The following is a 23,751-nucleotide window of genomic DNA, read 5'->3' as shown; positions in this document are numbered from 1 at the left end:
TGGAGCCGATCAATGGGTGAGCCTTTGCCATTCTGGTTATTCTTCTATCCATTTTGATGGTTGTTTGCCATTTTCTTCCACGCGTCTCTGTTTTTTTTTTTGTCCATTTTAAAGCATTGGAGATCATTGCAGGTGAACAGTCTATAATTTTTTGCACCTGCGTATAAGTTTTCCCCTGTCCAATCAACTTTTTAATCAAACTACGCTGTTCTTCTGAACAATTTCTTGAACGTCCCATGTTCCTCAGGCTTTCAAAGAGAAAAGCATGTTCAACAGGTGCTGGCTTCATCCTTACATAGAGGACACCTGATTCACACCTGTTTGTTCCACAAAATTGACGAACTCACTGACCAAATGCCACACTACTATTATTGTGGACACCCCCTTTTCTACTTTTTTTTTACTAATAGCCCAATTTCATAGCCTTAAGAGTGTGCATATCATGAATGCTTGGTCTTGTTGGATTTCTGAGAATCTACTGAATCTACTGGTACCTTGTTTCCCATGTAACAATAAGAAATATACTCAAAACCTGGATTAATCTTTTTAGTCACATAGCACTACTATTATTCTGAACACTACTGTAGCTCTAAAGTGAGCTCAGGTGTGCCTCCAGTTTCCACTGATCATCCTTGAGAAGTTTCTACAGCTTACGACAAGGTTCAAGGTTTGAGTCACATCTTTGTGACATTTTTGTGTCAAAATTATTGAGGCTACAAAATTTATCGGTACCAAATGCTTTCACTTTACTCCATGGAAAATTATGTATACTTTCTGATGGTAATAAAGAAAAAAGTCTATTATCTGATCTTATGTTGGATTTGAGTGTTTTTTTTTTTTGTTGCTAAAAAACAGGCAAAAACAGCAGATTTTGGTGGGCAAAAACTTTTCAAGTCACATTTTTAATGTACGCATTCTTAAAATGTTCCATCCATATGACTAATACTGCCTATAAAATATAACCATAAGCTTTTACAGAATGTCATCATGCCAAACTGTGCAGGAGAATCCTGAGGAGCAGGCAGGCAATTTTTACAGATTTTTTTTCACCAAGGGGTAAGAATTTGTAGCCATAATTTTCAAGAAAGCTGCATGTGTTATACATCATTCTTTAGAGATTTAAAAGAACAAACTAACAGCAACACCTTTTATATTTTTAACCTTAGATAAGAAATAAATATTTTTTGACTAACCCACCCCCTTACCTTTTTGCGAGCATGTTAAAATTACATGACATTGTTAAAAAAAAAAAAAATTACTAGGCTTCATTATTGATCACAGAGTCACCAAATTTGAGCTTGATGAACCTAACTGTACTGGCTTCAACAAGTTTACTTTGAAATACTTGTATGAGACTACATATTGGAGTGTAAGTTTTTTTTTTTTACACAACAGATTTTACCAATTATAGTGTTAAGCTCACCTGTGTATTATAAGGCATATTTGAATTTCAACAGCAGAAGTAACTCAAAGATGACCAATAATATAAGTTTTTAGTTTTGTATTTAAGAGCACCAAAGTTATTGCAATTAAAATAAAGTAAAAATATATATTATTCTTTTTATTTTACAGAGTAATTGACTATAGACACCATGCCGAGGTGTAAAAGGTTCTAGAGGAGGAGGAGTTGGAGGACGCCCTCCTGGTGACTATGCAAAGCTGACCGAGGAAGAAAAGGACTATCATGCTCGAGCAAGTAACATTTCAACGGGCAAAGAACCACAGTCTCAAGACAGTGCCAGTATTTCTCAAGAGTGTTCCACAGAACAAAAGACTGTAGGGTGACCAGGTTTGTTTGTCACTGCCGAGTCAAAACCTGGGGAAAATATTTACAGAGGAATCCTTCAAATGGTGATACAAGCACCAAATTTGGCAAAAGTACACCTTAGATGTTACTCATTTGAAAAAACCGACTGGCCACTTGATTTTTCAATTGGCGGCCACGTAGGGGTCAATTGAAGAATTTCATAGGGGTCAAAATATAAAAATGCTCCAGTCATATTGAAAATTATACCACATTATTTGTCTTATTGTAAAGATTCCAGAAAGGTATAGTTTTGGACTATCTATAACTGAATTCTATAGAGTTATGGGGTAAAACAACAAGAATGGTGACAAAGTTCAGTTTCAGTTGTACATCGGTCAAAAATTAGAGTTGCTCCTCTTTTCTTCAAAGGTGATGCAAATTATTGGTTGAGTCAGTAGGGTTTCAAAAAGGAATAGTTTGCACCATGTATCATGCTTAGTTATCATGTTATGGGGTAACATATGTCACATGTCATAGAATTCAATGGACATCAACATTATTTGACCTTCAACACAGTCAAAACTATTCCATTTATTAATCCAAGTAGCTCAATCAACAATTTGCACCATTTTTTACTAAAATTGGAGAAATGTCTAAGGAGAATTTGTGCTGGATTTGGTGCTTGTATCACCATGTGAAGTATTGTTTCAGTAATGTGCTGCACTAAGATGCTGTCATGGTGAAATGGAATGGAGAGGACAGATTTAGCAGAGTAAAGACTCAAAATGTTGATATACGAGCCGAAAATAAGATTGATGCAGCGCATGCAGCTAAAAATGACAAGATTAATCAGTATTACCAGCTTGCTGTCTCTGAATTGAGACAGGACTGATATTTTTGTAATTGTTTCATATCATATAAACTGTGCGTATGTGTAACAACTTTCATATGAGCTCTTAACATTATACACTGTAAGGTCCGTGTGCTACTTGGAGAACAAAAACGATTTTGATATCATGTACTTAAAAGGCTTATAGCATCAAACTGGTAAAAGATTTTGCATTTTTGACTTCAATTTTTGATTCCTGGGAAAATTCTACACTAGGAAAACATATTTTTGGTAGTTTATTCAATAGTTGATTTTTTGACCAAAATATAACAACCTTTTGACTAGAGCTCTGAACCCAGTCTTAACTGGAGTCCACCTGGGGTAAATTCAGTTGATTGGACATGATTTGGAAAGACACACTCCTGTCTACATATAAGGTTCCACATTTGACAGTCAGAGCACAAACCAAGCATGAAGTCAAAGGAATTGACTGTAGACCTCAGAGACAGGTCTGGAGGCACAAATCTGGGGAAGGGTACAGAAACATTTCTGCTGCTTTGAAGGTCCCAGTGAGCACAGTGGCCTCCATCATCTGGAAATGGAAGAAGTTCAGATGCACCAGGACTTTTCCTAGAGCTGGCCACCTGTCTAAACTGAACGATCGGGGGGAGAAGGACCTGAGTCAGGGAGGTGACCAAGAACCCGATGGTCACTCTGTCAAACCTCCAGCATTCCTCTGTGGAGAGAGGAGAACCTTCCAGAAGGACAACCATCTCTGTAGGAATCCACCAATCAGGGGCGTATGGTAGAGTGTCCAGATGGAAGCTACTCCTTAGTAAAAGGCACATGGCAGCCCACCTGGAGTTTGACAAAAGGCACCTGAAGGACTCTCAGACCATGAGAAACAAAATTCTCTGGTCTGATGAGACAAAGATTGAACTCTTTGGTGTCATGTTTGGAGGAAACCAGGCACCATCCCTACAGTGAAGCATGGCGGTGGCAGCATCATCCTGTGGGGATGTTTTTCAGCAGCAGGAACTGGGAGACTAGTTAGGATTGAGGGAAAGATGAATATAGCAATGTACAGCAACATCCTGGATGAAAACCTGCTCCAGAACACTCTTGACCTCAGACTGGGACGACAGTTCATCTTTCAGCAGGGCAATGACCCTAAACACACAGCCAAGATATCAAATGGGGTGGCTTCAGAACAACTCTGTGAATGTCCTTGAGTGGCCCAGCCAGAGCCCAGACCTGAATCTGATCAAACATCTCTAGAAAGATCTGAAAATGGCTGTGCACCGACGCTCCCTATCCAGCCTGATGGAACTTGAGAGGTGCTGCAAAGAGGAATGGACCAAACTGCCCAAAGATAGGTACACCAAACTTGTGGCATCATATTCAAGAAGACCTGAGGACTTGAGGCTGTAATTGCTGGCAAAGGTGCATCAATAAAGCATTGAGCACAGACTGTGAATACTTACAGGGCCTTCCAAAAGTTTGGGAACACTTGGTATTTCACATATTTTAATTTGTTTATGCCATTTTAAATACAAAATTATCCCCCTTAAACTGAAAGCAAATCTCTACAACTTGATATAAATTAATTAAAATCTAAAAGCCAAGATGATGGGTTGCATAAGTAATGGGCCCCTTTGGTATAATACCTGTAAATAATCAGTTTAATTGCCAATTTTATTTGGACAAGTCAGGGGATGGACACATGAACATTTCCAAGTCACTGAATATGTCTTGAACTTTATTAGTTTTGAATAAATACAAACAGTATGGCACTCTATGGTAAATATGTGTGGAGTAGACAGTTATCAAAAACTGAGTGACTGTGCAAGAAGGAGAAGAGTGAGGAAAGCCACCAAGACACCCAGACAACCCAGAAGATGTTACAGGCTTATGTGGCTGTGACTGAAGAAATAGTGCATGTTTTGCATTTTGTATCCCCAGTTACACAGCTTCATGATGAAGTGGCACAGAGCTTTCTTTTATTGTGCACTTTGTGGAATGATCTCCCTACAGGGATAAAACAGTCTGATTCTGTAGAGACTTTCAAGTGCAGACTTGAGACGCATCTATTCTCCCTCTCGTATGGCTAGCATACTTGCATAGTATGGAACTATGCTTCTTATCCCTTTAATTCATATTATTATAAGCAGAACAGGTCTCAGCCTGACTTTATCTAAATTCTGGGTATGTTAGTGAAGCTCAGATGTAGTTACCTGTTCACCTTAGTATTCTCTCTGTTTCTCTGTGGATTTACTGCTGGTGAATTCAGACCTTAGGTGCAGTTATTTCCAGCTGATTGATTCTGTTCTTCTTCTCTCTGTCAAAGGCACTGAGGAGACATCCACTGCACTGACCATGAGATGCCCTGGCTGAAGCTGACTCAGCGACCTGTGGACCATCTTAGGGTGACCTTTCTGAACCATTACAGTCTGTTTTTGGAATGTCGTCTTCCATGAACACAGTTTTTACAAGAGTGAAGCTGACGAGTCGATGGATGGATGCTGCTGGATTGACCTCATGATGCTCTGCCTGTGGCACCAATGACTGTGTGCTCATCTCAATAATGCACTTTGTTTTTGATGCTATTCTCTTTTTTCTGTTTTCTGTTTCTTCAGCTTTGTAAAAACTTTGTAAAAGCCCTGTAACTGTTAGAATGGTCTAAGCAGTGGTTCACCCCTCTGAGTCTGGTCTGCATCAGATTTCTCAGAATTTTCTTGATCTTGGTCAAGGGGGTTGTAAGATTAGATCTTACTCATGTGAAGTACCTTGAGGCAGCTTTGTTGTGATTTGGTGCTACATAAATTAAAATAAATTTAATTTAATGACTATTTGGCAGAATCATTCCCCATCCCTCCTCCATACATGTGCCCCACTGTTTTCCTTACCTATGAGGTGTGAGAGAGTAGAAATAAAATAGATCACAGTGTGAAAATCTCAGGGATCATAATTTCAAAAATGCAGGTGATACCTCTCTAATCCAGCAGAGGGCAGCTCTCATGCTGACAGAAAATTCTAATTTAAATATATATCTGTCACAACAACTATACATAGTAAAATGACAAGTTAAACACTCCAAGAATGTTAAAACAAAGGAAAACAAAAAACACACAGTTCTGTCTAACTCTCAAACCGTCTGCATTCTGTCTCACTCTGAAACCGTCTGCATTCTGTCTCACTCTCAAACAGTCTGCATTCTATCTCACTCTCAAACCATCTGCATTCTGTCTCACTCTCAAACCATCTGCATTCTGTCTCATTCTCAAACAGTCTGCATTCTGTCTCACTCTGAAACCATCTGCATTCTGTCTCATTCTCAAACAGTCTGCATTCTGTCTCATTCTCAAACAGTCTGCATTCTGTCTCACTCTGAAACCATCTGCATTCTGTCTCATTCTCAAACAGTCTGCATTCTGTCTCACTCTCAAACTGTCTGCATTCTGTCTCACTCTGAAACTGTCTGCATTCTGTCTCATTCTCAAACAGTCTGCATTCTGTCTCACTCTCAGTCTGCATTCTATCTCACTCTCAAACTGTCTGCATTCTATCTCACTCTGAAACTGTCTGCATTCTGTCTCACTCTGAAACTGTCTGCATTCTGTCTCACTCTCAAACAGTCTGCATTCTGTCCCACTCTCAAACCGTCTGCATTCTGTCTCACTCTCAAACCGTCTGCATTCTGTCTCACTTTCAAATCATCTGTATTCTGTCTCACTCTCAGACCCTCTGCAGTCTGTCTCACTCTGACAGTCTGCATTCTGTCTCACTTTCAAACCGTCTGCATTCTGTCTCACTCTCAAACCGTCTGCATTCTGTCTCACTCTCAAACCGTCTGCATTCTGTCTCATTCTCAAACAGTCTGCATTCTGTCTCACTCTGAAACCGTCTGCATTCTGTCTCATTCTCAAACAGTCTGCATTCTGTCTCACTCTCAAACTGTCTGCATTCTGTCTCACTCTGAAACCGTCTGCGTTCTGTCTCATTCTCAAACTGTCTGCATTCTGTCTCACTCTCAGTCTGCATTCTATCTCACTCTCAAACTGTCTGCATTCTGTCTCACTCTGAAACTGTCTGCATTCTGTCTCACTCTGAAACTGTCTGCATTCTGTCTCACTCTCATACAGTCTGCATTCTGTCTCACTTTCAAATGTCTGCATTCTGTCTCACTCTCAGACCGTCTGCATTCTGTCTCACTCTCAAACAGTCTGCATTCTATCTCACTCTCAAACCGTCTGCATTCTGTCTCATTCTCAAACAGTCTGCATTCTGTCTCATTCTCAAACAGTCTGCATTCTGTCTCACTCTGAAACCGTCTGCATTCTGTCTCATTCTCAAACAGTCTGCATTCTGTCTCACTCTCAAACTGTCTGCATTCTGTCTCACTCTGAAACAGTCTGCATTCTGTCTCTCTCAAACCGTCTGCATTCTGTCTTACTCTCAGTCTGCATTCTATCTCACTCTCAAACCGTCTGCATTCTGTCTCACTTTCAAATCATCTGTATTCTGTCTCACTCTCAGACCCTCTGCAGTCTGCCTCACTCTCAGACAGTGTGCATTCTGTCTCACTTTCATACCGTCTGCATTCTGTCTCACTCTCAGACCGTTTGCATTCTGTCTCACTTTCAAACCGTCTGCATTCTTTCTCACTCTCAGACCGTCTGCAGTCTGTCTCACTTTCAGACAGTCTGCATTCTGTCTCACTTTCAAACTCTGTATTCTGTCTCACTCTCAGGAAGGCTACATTCTGTCTCACTCTCAAACCATCTGTATTCTTTCTCACCCTCAGACAGTCCGCATTCTGTTTCACTCTGTCTGTATTCTGTCTTACTCTCAGACTGTCTGCATTCTGTCTCACTCTCAGAGTCTGCATTCTGTCTCACTCTCAGACTGTCTGCAGTCTGTCTCACTCTCATGCTGCATTCTGTCTCACTCTCAGACAATCTGCAGTCTGTCTCACTCTGTCTGTATTGTGTCTCACTATCAGACAGTCTGTATTGTGTCTCACTCTCAGATTGTCTGCAGTCTGTCTCACTCTCAGTCTGCATTCTGTCTCACCTGCTCTCTGAGGACTAACCTGTTGCGCACCGGCCCTTGTTGTGGACACCGATTGCTGTCTTTCCGCTGCTCTCAGCTTTGCGGCTCGCAGCCTTCAGAGCACAGCTGTTGCGGTAGGTTACTCCGTTGGTTCCACAAACTTCATAGTTACTTTTACAAACACAAAGTCCGAGCTTGCTCTTCTTGTCCTCATTGCTTTTGACACATTCCAGACCAGGTCCACAGCGGCGTGCCAGTGAGCGGCGCCTGCTGCACAGTTCACCTTCAGCGGCAGCACAGATGGAGCAGCAGCTGCAAGCGTCCTGCACGGAGCCGGCAGGGCAGCCATCAGCAGGCAGAGGAGCACACTGAGCTGGGTCACATGGACTACAGACTTGCCCCTCTGTAACTGAGAAGACAGAGAGCAGAGACAGAAAGACACACAGAGACAACATGATGTTCAAGTTTGACTCAGACTGTGACCAGCAGCAGGTTCCGTGTCAAGCTGCTGACTCCGCCTCCTCCACACAGACTCTCGGGCAGACACAGACATGACACAAAGGTCAAAATGTCACCAGTAAAAAAAAACAATAAAGAACAATAAAGAACCACAAAGTTATTCCTTCTCTGGGCTCAGTGGAGTGGAGGATGTCTTCTTCTTCAGCTTTGATATCATCTGTGTCGTGACCTTTTCTGTTGTGCAGCTCATGAAGTTTTATTCAATTTGTGACTGGATGACTTATTTCTGTTGCAGGGACGGTGGTGGGATTTGAAAACCGGATTGCTCGCACTCGAGACCAGGAGTCTACCAGGTCAGCCAAAGGGGAATTCCCCTCCAGCCAAGCTAATAGGCTAAGCTTTAATCTGGACTTCACCTTGCTATAAATTTTTATGGTGATTGTCCTTGTAGATTTTGACATAAAAATAGTGATCCAGAACAGGATCATTGAGTTTGTTATCATTATTGCAGTTTTTTAAAAAAAATGCCTTTTATGGTTTGTTTGTCATACTTGTTGGAAAGTACTATACTCAATTCTGCTTCTCTTGGCTGAAAAAATATCAGACAATTTTCTACGATTTGTCTTTCTTCACACAACATTTACCTTCATGACTACAAAATTAAGGGGCGTGTTCCCGATTACATCACATTACATACCTGAGAAAAAGTAACAGATGAGACAATAAATCAAAGGTAACGACATCGCCTACAGCACATCACGCCAGTGTATGTGGGGTGTGTCCAACTCCATTTTCAATTTATTTTCATTTATATAGCACCAAATCACAACAAAGTTGTCTCAAGGTGCTTCACACAAGTAAGATCTAACCTTACCAATCCCCAGAGCAAGAACACAGGCGACAGTGGGAAGGAAAAACTCCCTCTGATGGTCTGAGGAAAAAACCCCAAAGCAGACCAGACTCAAATGGGTGACCCTCTGCTTGTGCCATGCTACAGACACAAATTACAAAACAATTCTCTGCAAAAATATACAGAAAATGTTTGCTGGTTGCACAGGACAGGAGGTTTCAGATAACAACACCACACCCAATCTCTGGATGGAGCCACACCTTAACAGAGAGAATAACACAGAATCAGCATCGGAAAGACAACAAATACAGCATAATTTGTCAGCATTAAGCAACAAGAAAAACAAGAAATACTAAGGTGATCACTGGCCACTAGCCCTAAGCTTCACTAACAGACCCAGAATTTAGATAAGTTGAGGCCACGGCCCGCTCCATTTACTAATAAAGGAATTAAGCATAAAAATCATAGTAACATACTATGCAAGTAGGCTAGCCATACGAAAGGGGAAAATAAGTGCGTCTAAGTCTGGACTTGAAAGTCACTACCGAAACTGACTGCTTTATTGACGCAGCGAGGATCATTCCACAGAACAGGGGCAAGATAAGAGAAAGCTCGATCGGCACCATGATATCAGGATAAAGTACTCAAAGGTCACAAAAATGGACATAGAGAGGACTTGTGACCTTGCCAGAAACATGTGTCGGCATCGATTAATAGTCTCTGGTCCCCTCCCCTCCTGGGGTACTGATGAGGCATTAAGCAGGCTGACATCATTAAATAGGGGCTGGCCGCAGTTTTGTAGACAGCAAGGCTTTAGCTTTTATTGATAACTGGCCTTTGTTCTGGGGCCGCGTTGGACTTGCTGATGCTGGCGGCCACCACCCTACTGGGAAAGGTGCCGCCATCTGGTCTGCGAACATAGATAGAGCTCTACAGGGAGGGTAAAATTAGGATCTACAGCAGGCCCACGGAGCAGGTGATTAGAGACCCTGCAAGGCTTATGACAAATGTGGGTGTGGAATCCATTAGCTTAGCAGGGAAATCAGTGCAAAAAAATCCACTATGGTGATAGTGCAGTTTATCTGCCAGGGAGGGAAACTCAACAAGTTGAGACTGTGGCCTGCTTCTGTAGACGTGTCCATAAAAATCATAGAGGGATATGCTTTCCAAACTTAATACCCATTACTATATTGGATGATGTTGAAATTGAGGATGGCCCAGTGGTTGTTCCAGCAATAGCAAAGATTTCGTGTCTGCTACCTACAATGCGCGTGGAATCTCAAACCTAAACCTGCTTCTAGGCATCTTATATATGCTACTCTGGAACCACCCCTAAACCCAAACAGTTCAACTGTCAACCCCACTGAGGTCCTTTACATTAACATAATGTAGCGGGATGAAAGTCCCGGGTCCCAATTGAAAAGACGTTCCCGCTAGCTTGGCTAACGGGGAGTTCCCCTTTGGCTGACCTGGTAGAGGAACGGTCTTTTGTGTGAGCCGCGTGGGTTCGATCCCCCACCGTCATCCCGGCCATGAAGGTCCTGCTGCTTCAATAAGATCACTGTCCTCAAAATCATTGTTGATCAATGATCTAATTATTAATCATCACTTAGATATGATTGGGTTATGTGAAACCTGGCTTAAACCTACAGCTGTCCTCCCCTTGAATGAGGCCTGCCCACCAGCATATACATTTAGTCACGTCCCTCGTGATGCGAAGCAAGGTGGGGGATGTTGCTCATATTATAAATCTAGACTTAGCTTATTAGCTGTTGGGGGTCACAAATATAACTCGTTTGAGCATCTGATTCTCCGCTCTGCTCAGGATATTACGCATTGCCAAAGTCAGAAGAATAAAAATCAGCCGTATTACTTTGTCACTGTATATAGGCCTCCTGGCCCATATTCTGAATTCTTAGATGAATTTGGTGCTTTCATCTCTAACTTGTCAAGTAGTGCAGATAACATTCTGATCATTGGCGACTTTAACGTTCATATAAATAAGCCTTCTGATCCCCTCTGCAAATCATTTATGGAAATTGTGGATGCATTAGGATTTCGGCAATACATTCGAGATTCGACGAACATTAGTGGAAATACCCTGGATCTGGTTCTCGCACATGGTATTGCTGTCACGAATATTGACATCATGCCTTACATCTTACATCAGTGGTCTCTGATCACTCACTTATTAAGTTAACAGTTTCGCTGCCATGTTTAGTGGAACAACAACCTTATATATGTGACCGCAGGACCTTTGTGGCCGGGACGGCGGTGGGATCGAACCCAGACGGCTCGCACTAAAGACCATTCCTCTACCAGGTCAGCCAAAGGGGAAATCCCATTAGCCAAGCTAGCGGGAACGTCTTTTCAATCAGGACCCGGGACCTTCATCCCGCTACATATCTCCCCACCATTTTTGACTCTGTCCCGAAGTCACAGGTGCATTTAAGCATGTTCTGTGACTACCCACATCCTGTTCGTGACGCCAGATTGTGACCGCAGGACCTTTGTGGCCGGGACGGCAGTGGGATCGAACCCAGATGGCTCGCACTAAAGACCATTCCTCAGCCAAAGGGGAAATCCCTGTTAGCCAAGCTAGCGGGAACGTTTTTTCAATCAGGACCTGGGACCTTCATCCCGCCACATATATCATTACGGCATTACTGCATCAACTCCTCAACTAAGACTGAACTCGGACCTAGACTGCCTGATGTCTTAATTTCACATTTGACAAATACCCAGTCGTTAGACAGACTTGTGCATAGTTTAAACTCAGTGCTCAAAACTACACTCGACATGATTGCACCACCTGTGTTAAAACCACGCTCCCCTAAATCACAGTCACCTTGGTTCAATGATTACCTGCGTGACCTCAAGCATAAAGCAAGAGGTCTAGAACAGAAATGGCGTCGTTCAAAATTAGAAGTATTCCTCCTTGTGTGGCATGATGCTATCTTAGACTATAAGCATGCATTATTGGCTACAAAGCGGACCTACTACTCTGATTTGATCAACACAAACAAGCATAACTCAAAGTTCTTGTTCAACACGGTGGCAACACTTATTCATTGAAAGCCACCTGTAGTTCGCTCTCCTTTTACAGCACAAGATTTCCTGGATTATTTTGAGAAGAAAATAGAAGACATTAGGTTAAACATATCCCGGCATGCCTTAACCCAGCCACTACACCATGCTATTGAGGTGGGCGCCACTACTGAGGTATTACCTAGATATTACCAAAGGACAAGTTTGGACATGTCTATCTCGGCTTTCAATGCTTACCAGTCCAGTAAGTATCAGTGAAATTGTGGAGAGCTGGGCATGTCCCAACTTGGTCCTTTATCACTCTGAAACGGAGGTGTTCTTTTGTCTCACTTCCAAAGCGAATCGGTCTTTACGCACGAAGCCTCTGCGCCACTTTCCATGACAAAATCTCTTGTTAAACGTGAAATCTGCTGGAAAATGGCTGATGTCCAGCTCTTGTGATAACCAGAGAAAGAGCACACGATGGTCTCTTATCCACAGAGCCATCCGTTTAGAAATGGTCCGGTGGCTTGTGCCACATTGTCGCAGCTCGGTGCTCGGTGCGCCGAGCGTCCTTAAAGGGGTCCATAAAGCTGTACTAACAGACCTTATTCTCTGTGAAGCCCGTAAAATTTTCACCGAAAGCCAGATAAATTTTTCGAATGGTTTCCAGGTGCCAGTCTCTAACAGCTTCTGAAAAAATTCTGATGGAAAAAAAGTCCTTTTCATTCCGCCATTTCCAGACAATGAAAATCCGACGAGGGGGCGGGACCACTCCTTCCCAAGGCGTGCTCACAGGCGAATGACGTTATCGACAGGCGTGGAAAAACTCACGCATGCGCACGAGGGTTCAAGCATGTCTGACGTAAAAACATATGAATGAAATCCATATACTTTTTGAAAAAAAATAAAAAGGACTGTTAGTTTATTGACAGACCTCGTATTCCTCATTTTGGATTTATTAAAGTTCACAATGTAAATCGGACTCACAGACAGTGTCCATCTTATAAAAGGCACATGAAGTAGTTTGTACAACACTTTTATACATTGTGGATATTAACAGTGGGTGTAGTTTAGCAATTTAATTTAATTTAATTTATTAATTTATATAGCGCCAAATCACGACAAAGTCGCACCAAGGCGCTTCACATAATTTACAACAACACAAATTAATCTAAATTCAAAATTAAAAGCAAGAAAAGCACAGTTAAAAGATAAAACACAGTAGAATAAAAAGAAATTACAAAGCAAACACAAACAGATTAAAAAATTAATGATAACAGTCTAAAAAAGTGGGTCTTCAGTCTTGATTTAAAAATCTCCACCGTGTCAGACTGCCGAATAACAGCAGGTAGATCATTCCAAAGAGCTGAAGTCCTCGAATGCTAGACTGCGGCAGACCAGAAAATAAAGCATTACAATAATCCAATCTAGAAGAGACAAATGCATGAATCAGAGTCTCAGCATCAGCCATAGACAGGATGGGGTGAATCTTTGCTATATTTCTCAGATGAAAGAAAGCAGTCCTCGTAATGTCCCTAATGTTTAGCCGCATGTTCTCCTTGAATTGCTGGCTGTCTGAGTGGTGTCCCAAAAAATGAGGTGGGCTTCATAGATAATTGGCAAAGCTTCTGGGGAAAACCTGGTCTTGTTAGGAGAGACGGCATCCATCCCACTTTGGATGGAGCAGCTCTCATTTCTAGAAATCTGGCCAATTTTCTTAAATCCTCCAAACCGTGACTATCCAGGGTTGGGACCAGGAAGCAGAGTTGTAGTCTTACACACCTCTCTGCAGGTTCTCTCCCCCTGCCATCCCCTCATTACCCCATCCCCGTAGAGACGGTGCCTGCTCCCAGACCACCAATAACCAGCAAAAATCTATTAAGCATAAAAATTCAAAAAGAAAAAATAATATAGCACCTTCAACTGCACCACAGACTAAAACAGTTAAATGTGGTCTATTAAACATTAGGTCTCTCTCTTCTAAGTCCCTGTTAGTAAATGATATAATAATTGATCAACATATTGATTTATTCTGCCTTACAGAAACCTGGTTACAGCAGGATGAATATGTTAGTTTAAATGAGTCAACACCCCCGAGTCACACTAACTGCCAGAATGCTCGTAGCACAGGCCGAGGCGGAGGATTAGCAGCAATCTTCCATTCCAGCTTATTAATTAATCAAAAACCCAGACAGAGCTTTAATTCATTTGAAAGCTTGACTCTTAGTCTTGTCCATCCAAATTGGAAGTCCCAAAAGCCAGTTTTATTTGTTATTATCTATCGTCCACCTGGTCGTTACTGTGAGTTTCTCTGTGAATTTTCAGACCTTTTGTCTGACTTAGTGCTTAGCTCAGATAAGATAATTATAGTGGGCGATTTTAACATCCACACAGATGCTGAGAATGACAGCCTCAACACTGCATTTAATCTATTATTAGACTCAATTGGCTTTGCTCAAAATGTAAATGAGTCCACCCACCACTTTAATCATATCTAGATCTTGTTCTGACTTATGGTATGGAAATTGAAGACTTAACAGTATTCCCTGAAAACTCCCTTCTGTCTGATCATTTCTTAATAACATTTACATTTACTCTGGTGGACTACCCAGCAGTGGGGAATAAGTTTCATTACACTAGAAGTCTTTCAGAAAGCGCTGTAACTAGGTTTAAGGATATGATTCCTTCTTTATGTTCTCTAATGCCATATACCAATACAGTGCAGAGTAGCTACCTAAACTCTGTAAGTGAGATAGAGTATCTCGTCAATAGTTTTACATCCTCATTGAAGACAACTTTGGATGCTGTAGCTCCTCTGAAAAAGAGAGCTTTAAATCAGAAGTGCCTGACTCCGTGGTATAACTCAAACTCGCAGCTTAAAGCAGATAACCCGTAAGTTGGAGAGGAAATGGCGTCTCACTAATTGAGAAGATTGTTGTGTGTGGGCCGCTGAAGAGGAGGTACTGCTGGCCCATCACCACCAGAGGGCGCCCTGCCTGGAGTGCGGGCTCCAGGCACCAGAGGGCGCCGCCGCCTGATGAGAGCAGCCAGGATGACAGCTGTCATCATTACTGGACACAGCTGACTTCACTCAGTACGGAGGTATATCAGCAGGACAGCGTCTCCACCTCAGTGCCGAGATATCACCTTGAGTTTAAGGTAATCACCTCTGCAACAGATACTGTATCTTTGTGACAATACATTATAAACTTTTCAGGACAGCGGAAGGCCAAGTGTTCGGATAAGTACTCACCTTTCCTGCTTCAGTGTGACAAGAGGTGGAGGCGGCTTTGCCCCTCTCATCTACTGGGTGCGGTCGCATCCCAACCTGTGTGTTTGTGTTCTTTCCCGCCAGCAGTACCGGATCCGACGAGCGGAGGCAGTGGCCACCTGGGAATTCGGGACTTGGCGGTTCCAGTACTTCTGGGTTTCGGTGGCAGAGGAGATCTGGGTGGTTCCGGTTCAACTAGGACGGACGTCTCCTACCTTCGGGCCTGCCCACAAGACACCAGCAGATTTCGGCTTACAAATTGCTAATTGTTGTATCAGTTGTGCTATTTTCACAACAGTAAAACTTGTTCTTACTTTTCTCCATTGTCCGTTCATTGCGCCCCCTGTTGTGGGTCCGTGTACCTACACTTTCACAACAGGATATCTCGGCCAGCGTCATGGATCCCGAGGGGCGTCAACCGGCTGTTGAACGGCCACTGGAAGACCAAGACGTGGCGGAGGCTTCGGGAGGGGTAATCGGTGAGTTGCAGCGGATCCTCACCGCTTTCACCTCTCGGATCGATTTAATGACCGAGCAACACGTTCTCCTAAACCGCAGGGTGGAGGCTCTCGCCGCACAAGTGGAGGCACGCCCTTCGGGCGCCGCTGCGGCTCTCCCTCCCGAGGACCCTGCGCGCGAAAGTAACGTTCCACTGGTCGTTCAACGGTCCCTCCCTCCGTCCCCAGAAGCATACATAAGCCCTCCAGAACCGTACGGAGGCTGTGTGGAGACGTGCGCGGACTTTCTTATGCAGTGTTCGCTCGTCTTCGCTCAGCGTCCCGTGATGTACGCGACTGATGCTAGCAAAGTAGCTTATGTGATAAACCTGCTTCGCGGGGAGGCACGCGCTTGGGCTACAGCGCTCTGGGAGCAGAACTCTCGGCTCCTTCATACATACGATGGGTTTGTACGGGAGCTCAGAACGGTGTTCGATCATCCCAACAGAGGAGAGTCCGCTTCAACCGCACTACTGTCCATGCGACAGGGACGTCGGAGCGCAGCTGCCTATGCAGTCGCCTTCCGCATCGCGGCAGCGAGATCCGGCTGGAATAGCACTGCCCTCCGCGCTGCCTTTGTAAACGGACTGTCTCTGGTCCTAAAAGAGCACCTGGTGGCTAAGGACGAACCGCGAGATTTAGATGGGCTCATTGATCTAGTCATACGACTCGACAACCGGTTAGAAGAACGCCGTCGGGAACGAGGCGAAGGGCGTGGCCAGGCACGCGTCGTCCCTCTCCCTTCCGGGTCCGATCGAGCTCCGCCCTCCCCACGCTCCTCTGTTCCTGCGCTCCGTGCGCTTACGGCTCCCCCTGCTGACGAAGCTATGGACACGAGCAGGGCAACATTTAGGGCACCTGGAGCACAAAGGAGGCGGGCCCACGGAGCTTGTTATGTTTGTGGCTCGAGTGAGCATATGGCAAACGACTGCCCCGAGCGGTTAAACTCCAACGCCCGCCCTTAGAGACTGGGCCAGGGGTGGGCCAAAACATTCATGTGGGACACACCCACATTGCTACACGACTCCCAGTCACAATCCTGTATGAGGATTCGACACTGAAGGCCCCAGCACTGGTGGACACGGGCTCTGAGGGGAATCTGCTTGACAGCAGATGGGCCAGGGAGATAGGGCTCCCTCTGGTGGCTCTTACCTCGCCTGTGCAGCTTCGAGCACTAGATGGCTCCCTACTCCCACCAATCACGCATAAGACACCTCCGGTAACTCTGGTGGTGTCAGGTAACCACCGGGAGGTGATCGAGTTCTTCGTGACTCAGGCCACCTCCCGTGTGGTTTTAGGGTTTCCATGGATGCTTAAGCACAATCCCCGGATTGATTGGCCGTCCGGGGTAGTGGTGCAGTGGAGCGAAACCTGCCATCGGGAGTGTCTCGGTTCCTCGGTTCCTCCCGGCTCCCAAGCTAAGGAGGAGGTCCGAGTCCCGCCCAATCTGAAGGCGGTGCCAGCGGAGTACCATGACCTCGCTGACGTGTTCAGCAAGGATCTGGCTCTCACGCTTCCTCCCCACCGCCCGTACGATTGTGCCATTGATTTGGTTCCAGGCAGTGAGTTCCCGTCCAGTAGGCTGTACAACCTCTCACGGCCGGAACGCGAATCAATGGAGACCTACATCCGGGACTCATTAGCCGCCGGGTTGATCCGGAATTCCACCTCACCGATGGCGCAGGTTTCTTTTTTGTGGGTAAAAAGATGGCGGACTTCGTCCATGCATTGATTACAGGGGGTTGAACGAGATCACGGTCCGCAACCGATACCCGTTGCCCTTGTTGGATTCAGTGTTCACCCCCTTGCATGGAGCCAAGATTTTCACCAAGCTGGATCTTAGGAATGTGTATCATTTGGTTCGGATTCGGAAGGGAGACGAATGGAAGACGGCATTTAACACCCCCTTAGGTCATTTTGAGTACCTGGTCATGCCGTTCGGTCTCACTAATGCTCCCGCGACCTTCCAAGCGTTGGTAAACGATGTCTTGCGGGACTTCCTGCACCGGTTCGTCTTCGTATATCTAGACGATATACTCATCTTTTCCCCGGATCCTGAGACTCATGTCCGGCATGTCCGTCAGGTCCTGCAGCGGTTGTTGGAGAACCGTCTGTTTGTGAAGGGCGAGAAGTGTGAGTTCCACCGCACTTCTTTGTCCTTCCTGGGGTTTATCATCTCCTCTAACTCCGTCGCCCCGGATCCGGCCAAGGTTGCGGCGGTGACAGATTGGCCCCAACCCACAAGCCGTAGGAAGCTGCAACAGTTCCTCGGCTTTGCTAATTTCTATAGGAGGTTCATTAAGGGCTACAGTCAGGTAGTTAGCCCCCTGACAGCACTGACCTCTCCAAAAGTTCCCTTCACCTGGTCGGACCGGTGCGAGGCCGCGTTCAAGGAGTTGAAACGGCGCTTCTCGTCTGCACCAGTTCTGGTGCAGCCCGATCCTAGCCGCCAGTTAGTGGTTGAAGTGGATGCCTCGGACTCAGGGATAGGAGCGGTGCTCTCCCAGAGCGGGAAGACCGATAAGGTCCTTCACCCGTGTGCCTATTTCTCTCGCAGGTTGACCCCCGCTGAACGGAATGATGACGTCGGCAATCGGGAACTCCTTGCTGTGAAAGAGGCCCTCGAAGAGTGGAGACATCTGTTGGAGGGAACAGCCGTGCCATTCACGGTTTTCACTGACCATCGGAACCTGGAGTACATCAGGACCGCTAAGCGTCTGAACCCCAGGCAAGCCCGCTGGTCACTGTTCTTTGGCCGTTTTGACTTCCGGATTACCTACCGCCCCGGGACCAAGAATCAAAGATCGGACGCATTGTCCCGGGTGCACGAGGATGAAGTCAAAACGGAACCGTCGGATCCCCCGGATCCCATCATCCCGGAGTCCGCTATCGTGGCCGCCCTCACCTGGGACGTGGAGAAGACCGTCCGGGAGGCCCTGACCCGTGTCCCGGACCCCGGAAACGGACCAAAGGACAAACTATACGTCCCACCAGAGGCTAGGGCTGCAGTCCTGGACTTCTGTCACGGTTCTAAGCTCTCCTGTCACCCAGGGGTGCGAAGGACCGTGACAGTCGTCCGGCAACGCTTCTGGTGGGCATCCCTGGAAGCCGACGTCCGGGACTACATCCAGGCCTGTACCACCTGCGCCAGGGGCAAGGCTGACCACAAGAAGACCTCAGGGCAGCTACAGCCACTGCCCGTGCCTCATCGCCCCTGGTCCCATATCGGCCTGGACTTCGTCACGGGTCTCCCGCCGTCCCAGGGAAACACCGTCGTCTTCACGATAGTGGACTGTTTCTCCAAGGCGGCCCACTTCGTGGCCCTCCCGAAGCTTCCAACGGCCCAGGAGACAGCGGACCTCCTGGTCCACCACGTCGTCCGTCTGCATGGCATCCCATCAGACATCGTCTCCGATCGCGGTCCCCAGTTCACCTCACATGTCTGGAGGAGTTTTTGCCGGGAACTGGGGGCCACGGTCAGCCTCTCGTCTGGGTATCACCCCAGACCAACGGCAAGCAGAGCGGGCGAATCAGGAATTGGAGCAGACACTACGCTGTGTGACAGCCGCGCACCCGACGGCCTGGAGTACCCACCTGGCCTGGATCGAGTACGCTCACAACAGCCAAGTGTCATCTGCCACCGGCCTCTCCCCGTTTGAGGTGTGCTTGGGGTATCAGCCCCCCTTGTTTCCGGTGGTCGAGGGAGAGGTCGGTGTGCCCTCGGTCCAGGCCCACCTACGGAGGTGCCGTCGGGTGTGGCGTGCCGCCCGCTCTGCCTTGTTGAAGGCCCGGACGAGGGCGAAGACACATGCAGACCGGCGGCGGGCCCCGGCTCCCACGTATCGTCCTGGGCAGGCAGTGTGGTTGTCCACCAAGGACATTCCCCTTCAAGTGGACTCCCCCAAGCTCCAAGAACGATACATCGGTCCCTTCAAAGTCCTCAAAGTCATCAATCCCGCCGCAGTGAGGCTTCAGCTTCCGGCCTCACTGCGGATTCACCCAGTGTTTCACGTCTCCCGGATAAAACCCCATCACACCTCACCCCTCTGCACCCCGGGTCCGGCACCACCTCCTGCCCGGATCATCGACGGGGAACCGGCTTGGACCGTGCGTCGGCTCCTCGATGTCCGTCGAATGGGCCGGGGTCTTCAGTACCTGGTGGACTGGGAGGGGTACGGCCCCGAAGAACGCTCCTGGGTGAAGAGGAGCTTCATCCTGGACCCGGCCCTCCTGGCCGACTTTTACCGTCGCCATCCGGAGAAGCCCGGTCGTGCGCCAGGAGGCGCCCGTTGAGGGGGGGGTCCTGTTGTGTGTGGGCCGCTGAAGAGGAGGTACTGCTGGCCCATCACCACCAGAGGGCGCCCTGCCTGGAGTGCGGGCTCCAGGCACCAGAGGGCGCCGCCGCCTGATGAGAGCAGCCAGGATGACAGCTGTCACCATTACTGGACACAGCTGACTTCACTCAGTACGGAAGTATATCAGCAGGACAGCGTCTCCACCTCAGTGCCGAGATATCACCTTGAGTTTAAGGTAATCACCTCTGCAACAGATACTGTATCTTTGTGACAATACATTATAAACTTTTCAGGACAGCGGAAGGCCAAGTGTTCGGATAAGTACTCACCTTTCCTGCTTCAGTGTGACAAGAGGTGGAGGCGGCTTTGCCCCTCTCATCTACTGGGTGCGGTCGCATCCCAACCTGTGTGTTTGTGTTCTTTCCCGCCAGCAGTACCGGATCCGACGAGCGGAGGCAGTGGCCACCTGGGAATTCGGGACTTGGCGGTTCCAGTACTTCTGGGTTTCGGTGGCAGAGGAGATCTGGGTGGTTCCGGTTCAACTAGGACGGACGTCTCCTACCTTCGGGCCTGCCCACAAGACACCAGCAGATTTCGGCTTACAAATTGCTAATTGTTGTATCAGTTGTGCTATTTTCACAACAGTAAAACTTGTTCTTACTTTTCTCCATTGTCCGTTCATTGCGCCCCCTGTTGTGGGTCCGTGTACCTACACTTTCACAACAAAGATCTTCACTTAGCCTGGAAAAAGAGTCTGTTGCTCTATAAAAAAGCCCTCCGTAAAGCTAGGACATCTTACTACTCATCACTAATTGAAGAAAATAAGAACAACCCCAGGTTTCTTTTCAGCACTGTAGCCAGGCTGACAAAGAGTCAGAGCTCTATTGAGCCGAGTATTCCTTTAACTTTAACTAGTAATGACTTCATGACTTTCTTTGCTAATAAAATTTTAACTATTAGAGAAAAAATTACTCATAACCATCCCAAAGACGTATCGTTATCTTTGGCTGCTTTCAGTGATGCCGGTAGTTGGTTAGACTCTTTCTCTCAATTCATTATTATCAGGTTGTCTTAAAAGTTCCCTGAAAAGCCTTCAGTTAATTCAAAATGCTGCAGCTAGAGTACTAACGGGGACTAGAAGCAGAGAGCATATCTTACCCATATTGGCCTCTCTTCATTGGCTTCCTGTTAATTCTAGAATAGAATTTAAAATTCTTCTTCTTACTTATAAGGTTTTGAATAATCAGGTCCCATCTTATCTTAGGGACCTCATAGTACCATATCACCCCAATAGAGCGCTTCGCTCTCAGACTGCAGGCTTACTTGTAGTTCCTAGGGTTTGTAAGAGTAGAATGGGAGGCAGAGCCTTCAGCTTTCAGGCTCCTCTCCTGTGGAACCAGCTCCCAATTCAGATCAGGGAGACAGACACCCTCTCTACTTTTAAGATTAGGCTTAAAACGTTCCTTTTTGCTAAAGCTTATAGTTAGGGCTGGATCAGGTGACCCTGAACCATCCCTTAGTTATGCTGCTATAGACTTAGACTGCTGGGGGGTTCCCATGATGCACTGTTTCTTTCTCTTTTTGCTCTGTATGCACCACTCTGCATTTAATCATTAGTGATTGATCTCTGCTCCCCTCCACAGCATGTCTTTTTCCTGGTTCTCTCCCTCAGCCCCAACCAGTCCCAGCAGAAGACTGCCCCTCCCTGAGCCTGGTTCTGCTGGAGGTTTCTTCCTGTTAAAAGGGAGTTTTTCCTTCCCACTTTCGCCAAGTGCTTGCTCACAGGGGGTCGTTTTGACCGTTGGGGTTTTTACGTAATTATTGTATGGCCTTGCCTTACATTATAAAGTGCCTTGGGGCAACTGTTTGTTGTGATTTGGCGCTATATAAATAAAATTGATTGATTGATTGATTAATGTGGAGGTCAAAGGACAATGTAGGATCAAAGATTACCCCAAGGGTCCTTACTTTGTCAGTATGATGTATAACACATGAACCTAGGCTAAGCACCAGCTGATCAAATTGGTGCCGATGTCTTGCTGGGCCAAGAACCATCATTTCAGTCTTATCAGAGTTCAAAAGTAGAAAGTTGCTAGACATCCAACTTCTCACTGCTGCAAGACAGTCCTGTAATGATTTTATGTGGACAGGATTTCCAGCAGCTATCGGCATATACAACTGAGTATCATCAGCATAACAATGAAAAGCAACCCCGAAACGCCGCAAAATGTTCCCAAGGGGTGCCATATACAGGGAAAAAAGCAAGGGACCCAGAACGGATCCCTTCGGAACCCCGAACTTCATGCCCTTAAAGTCAGAGGTAGTGTCACTGCACAAAACACAATGGGAACGACCAGACAGATAAGACGTCAGCCACACAAGAGCAGTTCCAGTAATCCCGAAACAGTTTTCTAGCCTATCGAGTAGAATATGATGATCAACTGTGTCAAACGCAGCAGTGAGATCCAACAACACCAATGCTGTAGTAGTATCCGAGTACGTTGCTCGCAGAAGATCATTAACTACTTTAATAAGTGCTGTTTCTGTGGAGTGATGTCTTCTAAAAGCAGACTGCAGTGGCTCAAAAAGGTCATTCTCTGTTGTGTGTTGGGGGGGTGTGGCTGGACATTTTGGTGTTCTTTTCTTTTCTTTGCTCTCCAGGTGGTATGAAAACTGATTTGTCTGTGGAGAAGGTGCTGGCTGAAGAATCCTTCACCCTCATCAACATTATGTGCAGCACCTGTGCATGGTGCTCACATGCAACCTTGAAGACTTTCAGCTGAAGCAGATAATTAGATGGCGTTCTGCATTTAAGCCATGTGTGATTCAAGCAGAATTGCCAGGAACTCGACCTTGTGATGTTCGTTTGTGAGACGCTGAGGACCGCGCCTGGGTTTGACACATCATGCCTGTGAAGCAGGAAGGGTGAGGGACACATGCTGTCAGCACACATCAGAGGTGATTGTTTGACTACTTGTTGATAGTAACTTGGTATTTTGTTACGCAGTATATTTGAATTGTGATGAGAATTGTGCAGCTCGCTTCTCACTGCTGTGGCGTGCGGACAACTGATCCTCCACCTGTTGTGAGAAGCTGCTCATTTACATAAAGCTTAAATACAGACCTGAATGTGTTGCTGATAGTGTGCGCCTTTTGAAGGATATTGCTTGTAACTGCTGACTTACCTCACCTCTTCTATCCTTCGCAGAGAGTCGGTTTGTCGTGTCCACCTGGGGGGTGATTGGCGGTAAAAGTGAGTCCAGAAGCGCCGGGCTTCGATCCTATTAGGCGCTGGAGAGCGTGCCAGCCTTCACTCCACCAGACTGACGCATCTTTTGTTTATACACTTTGTTTTGCACCAGAGGGTGACACAAATAAATTATTTTGTTATTGGAACCGCTTTCTGGTTGTTTTGGTGCTGGGTTCCGTCGGACGCAGGTCCGCTCCTCAACCCGCGTCGACACATAACAATTCTCAGTAAGATAGTCCACAAGCTGCCGTGAAACCACCTTTTCCAGAATTTTAGAGCAGAATGATAGATTTGATATCGGCCTATAATTTTTCAATTCACCATTGATCAAGATTAGATTTCTTGAGTAGTGGTTTAACCACTGCAGATTTAAAACAATTTGGAACAGATCCAGAGTTTAAAGAAAGGTTAACAATTTCCAGCACAGTCAGCCCAAGAATGGGCCAAAGATCCTTAAACAATTTTGTTGGT

The 23,751-nt window shown here is 46.1% G+C and overlaps 1 protein-coding gene across 1 annotated transcript in view; it reads right to left on the bottom strand.

The window, feature by feature from the left end:
- Positions 1–8,114, bottom strand: part of igfbp7 (insulin-like growth factor binding protein 7) — a 50,329-nt gene extending 42,215 nt beyond the window's left edge. The window contains exon 1 of the mRNA XM_034182223.1: positions 7,669–8,114. Coding sequence (XP_034038114.1) covers positions 7,669–8,083 — 415 coding nt within the window. The 5' untranslated portion in view covers positions 8,084–8,114. The remainder of the gene's footprint in view (positions 1–7,668) is intronic.
- Between the last annotated feature and the right edge of the window lie 15,637 nt (positions 8,115–23,751).

This window comes from Thalassophryne amazonica, chromosome 11, assembly GCF_902500255.1.
Source record: "Thalassophryne amazonica chromosome 11, fThaAma1.1, whole genome shotgun sequence".
In the NCBI taxonomy this organism is placed as follows: domain Eukaryota; kingdom Metazoa; phylum Chordata; class Actinopteri; order Batrachoidiformes; family Batrachoididae; genus Thalassophryne; species Thalassophryne amazonica.
This window is presented reverse-complemented; position numbering and strand designations above follow the sequence as displayed.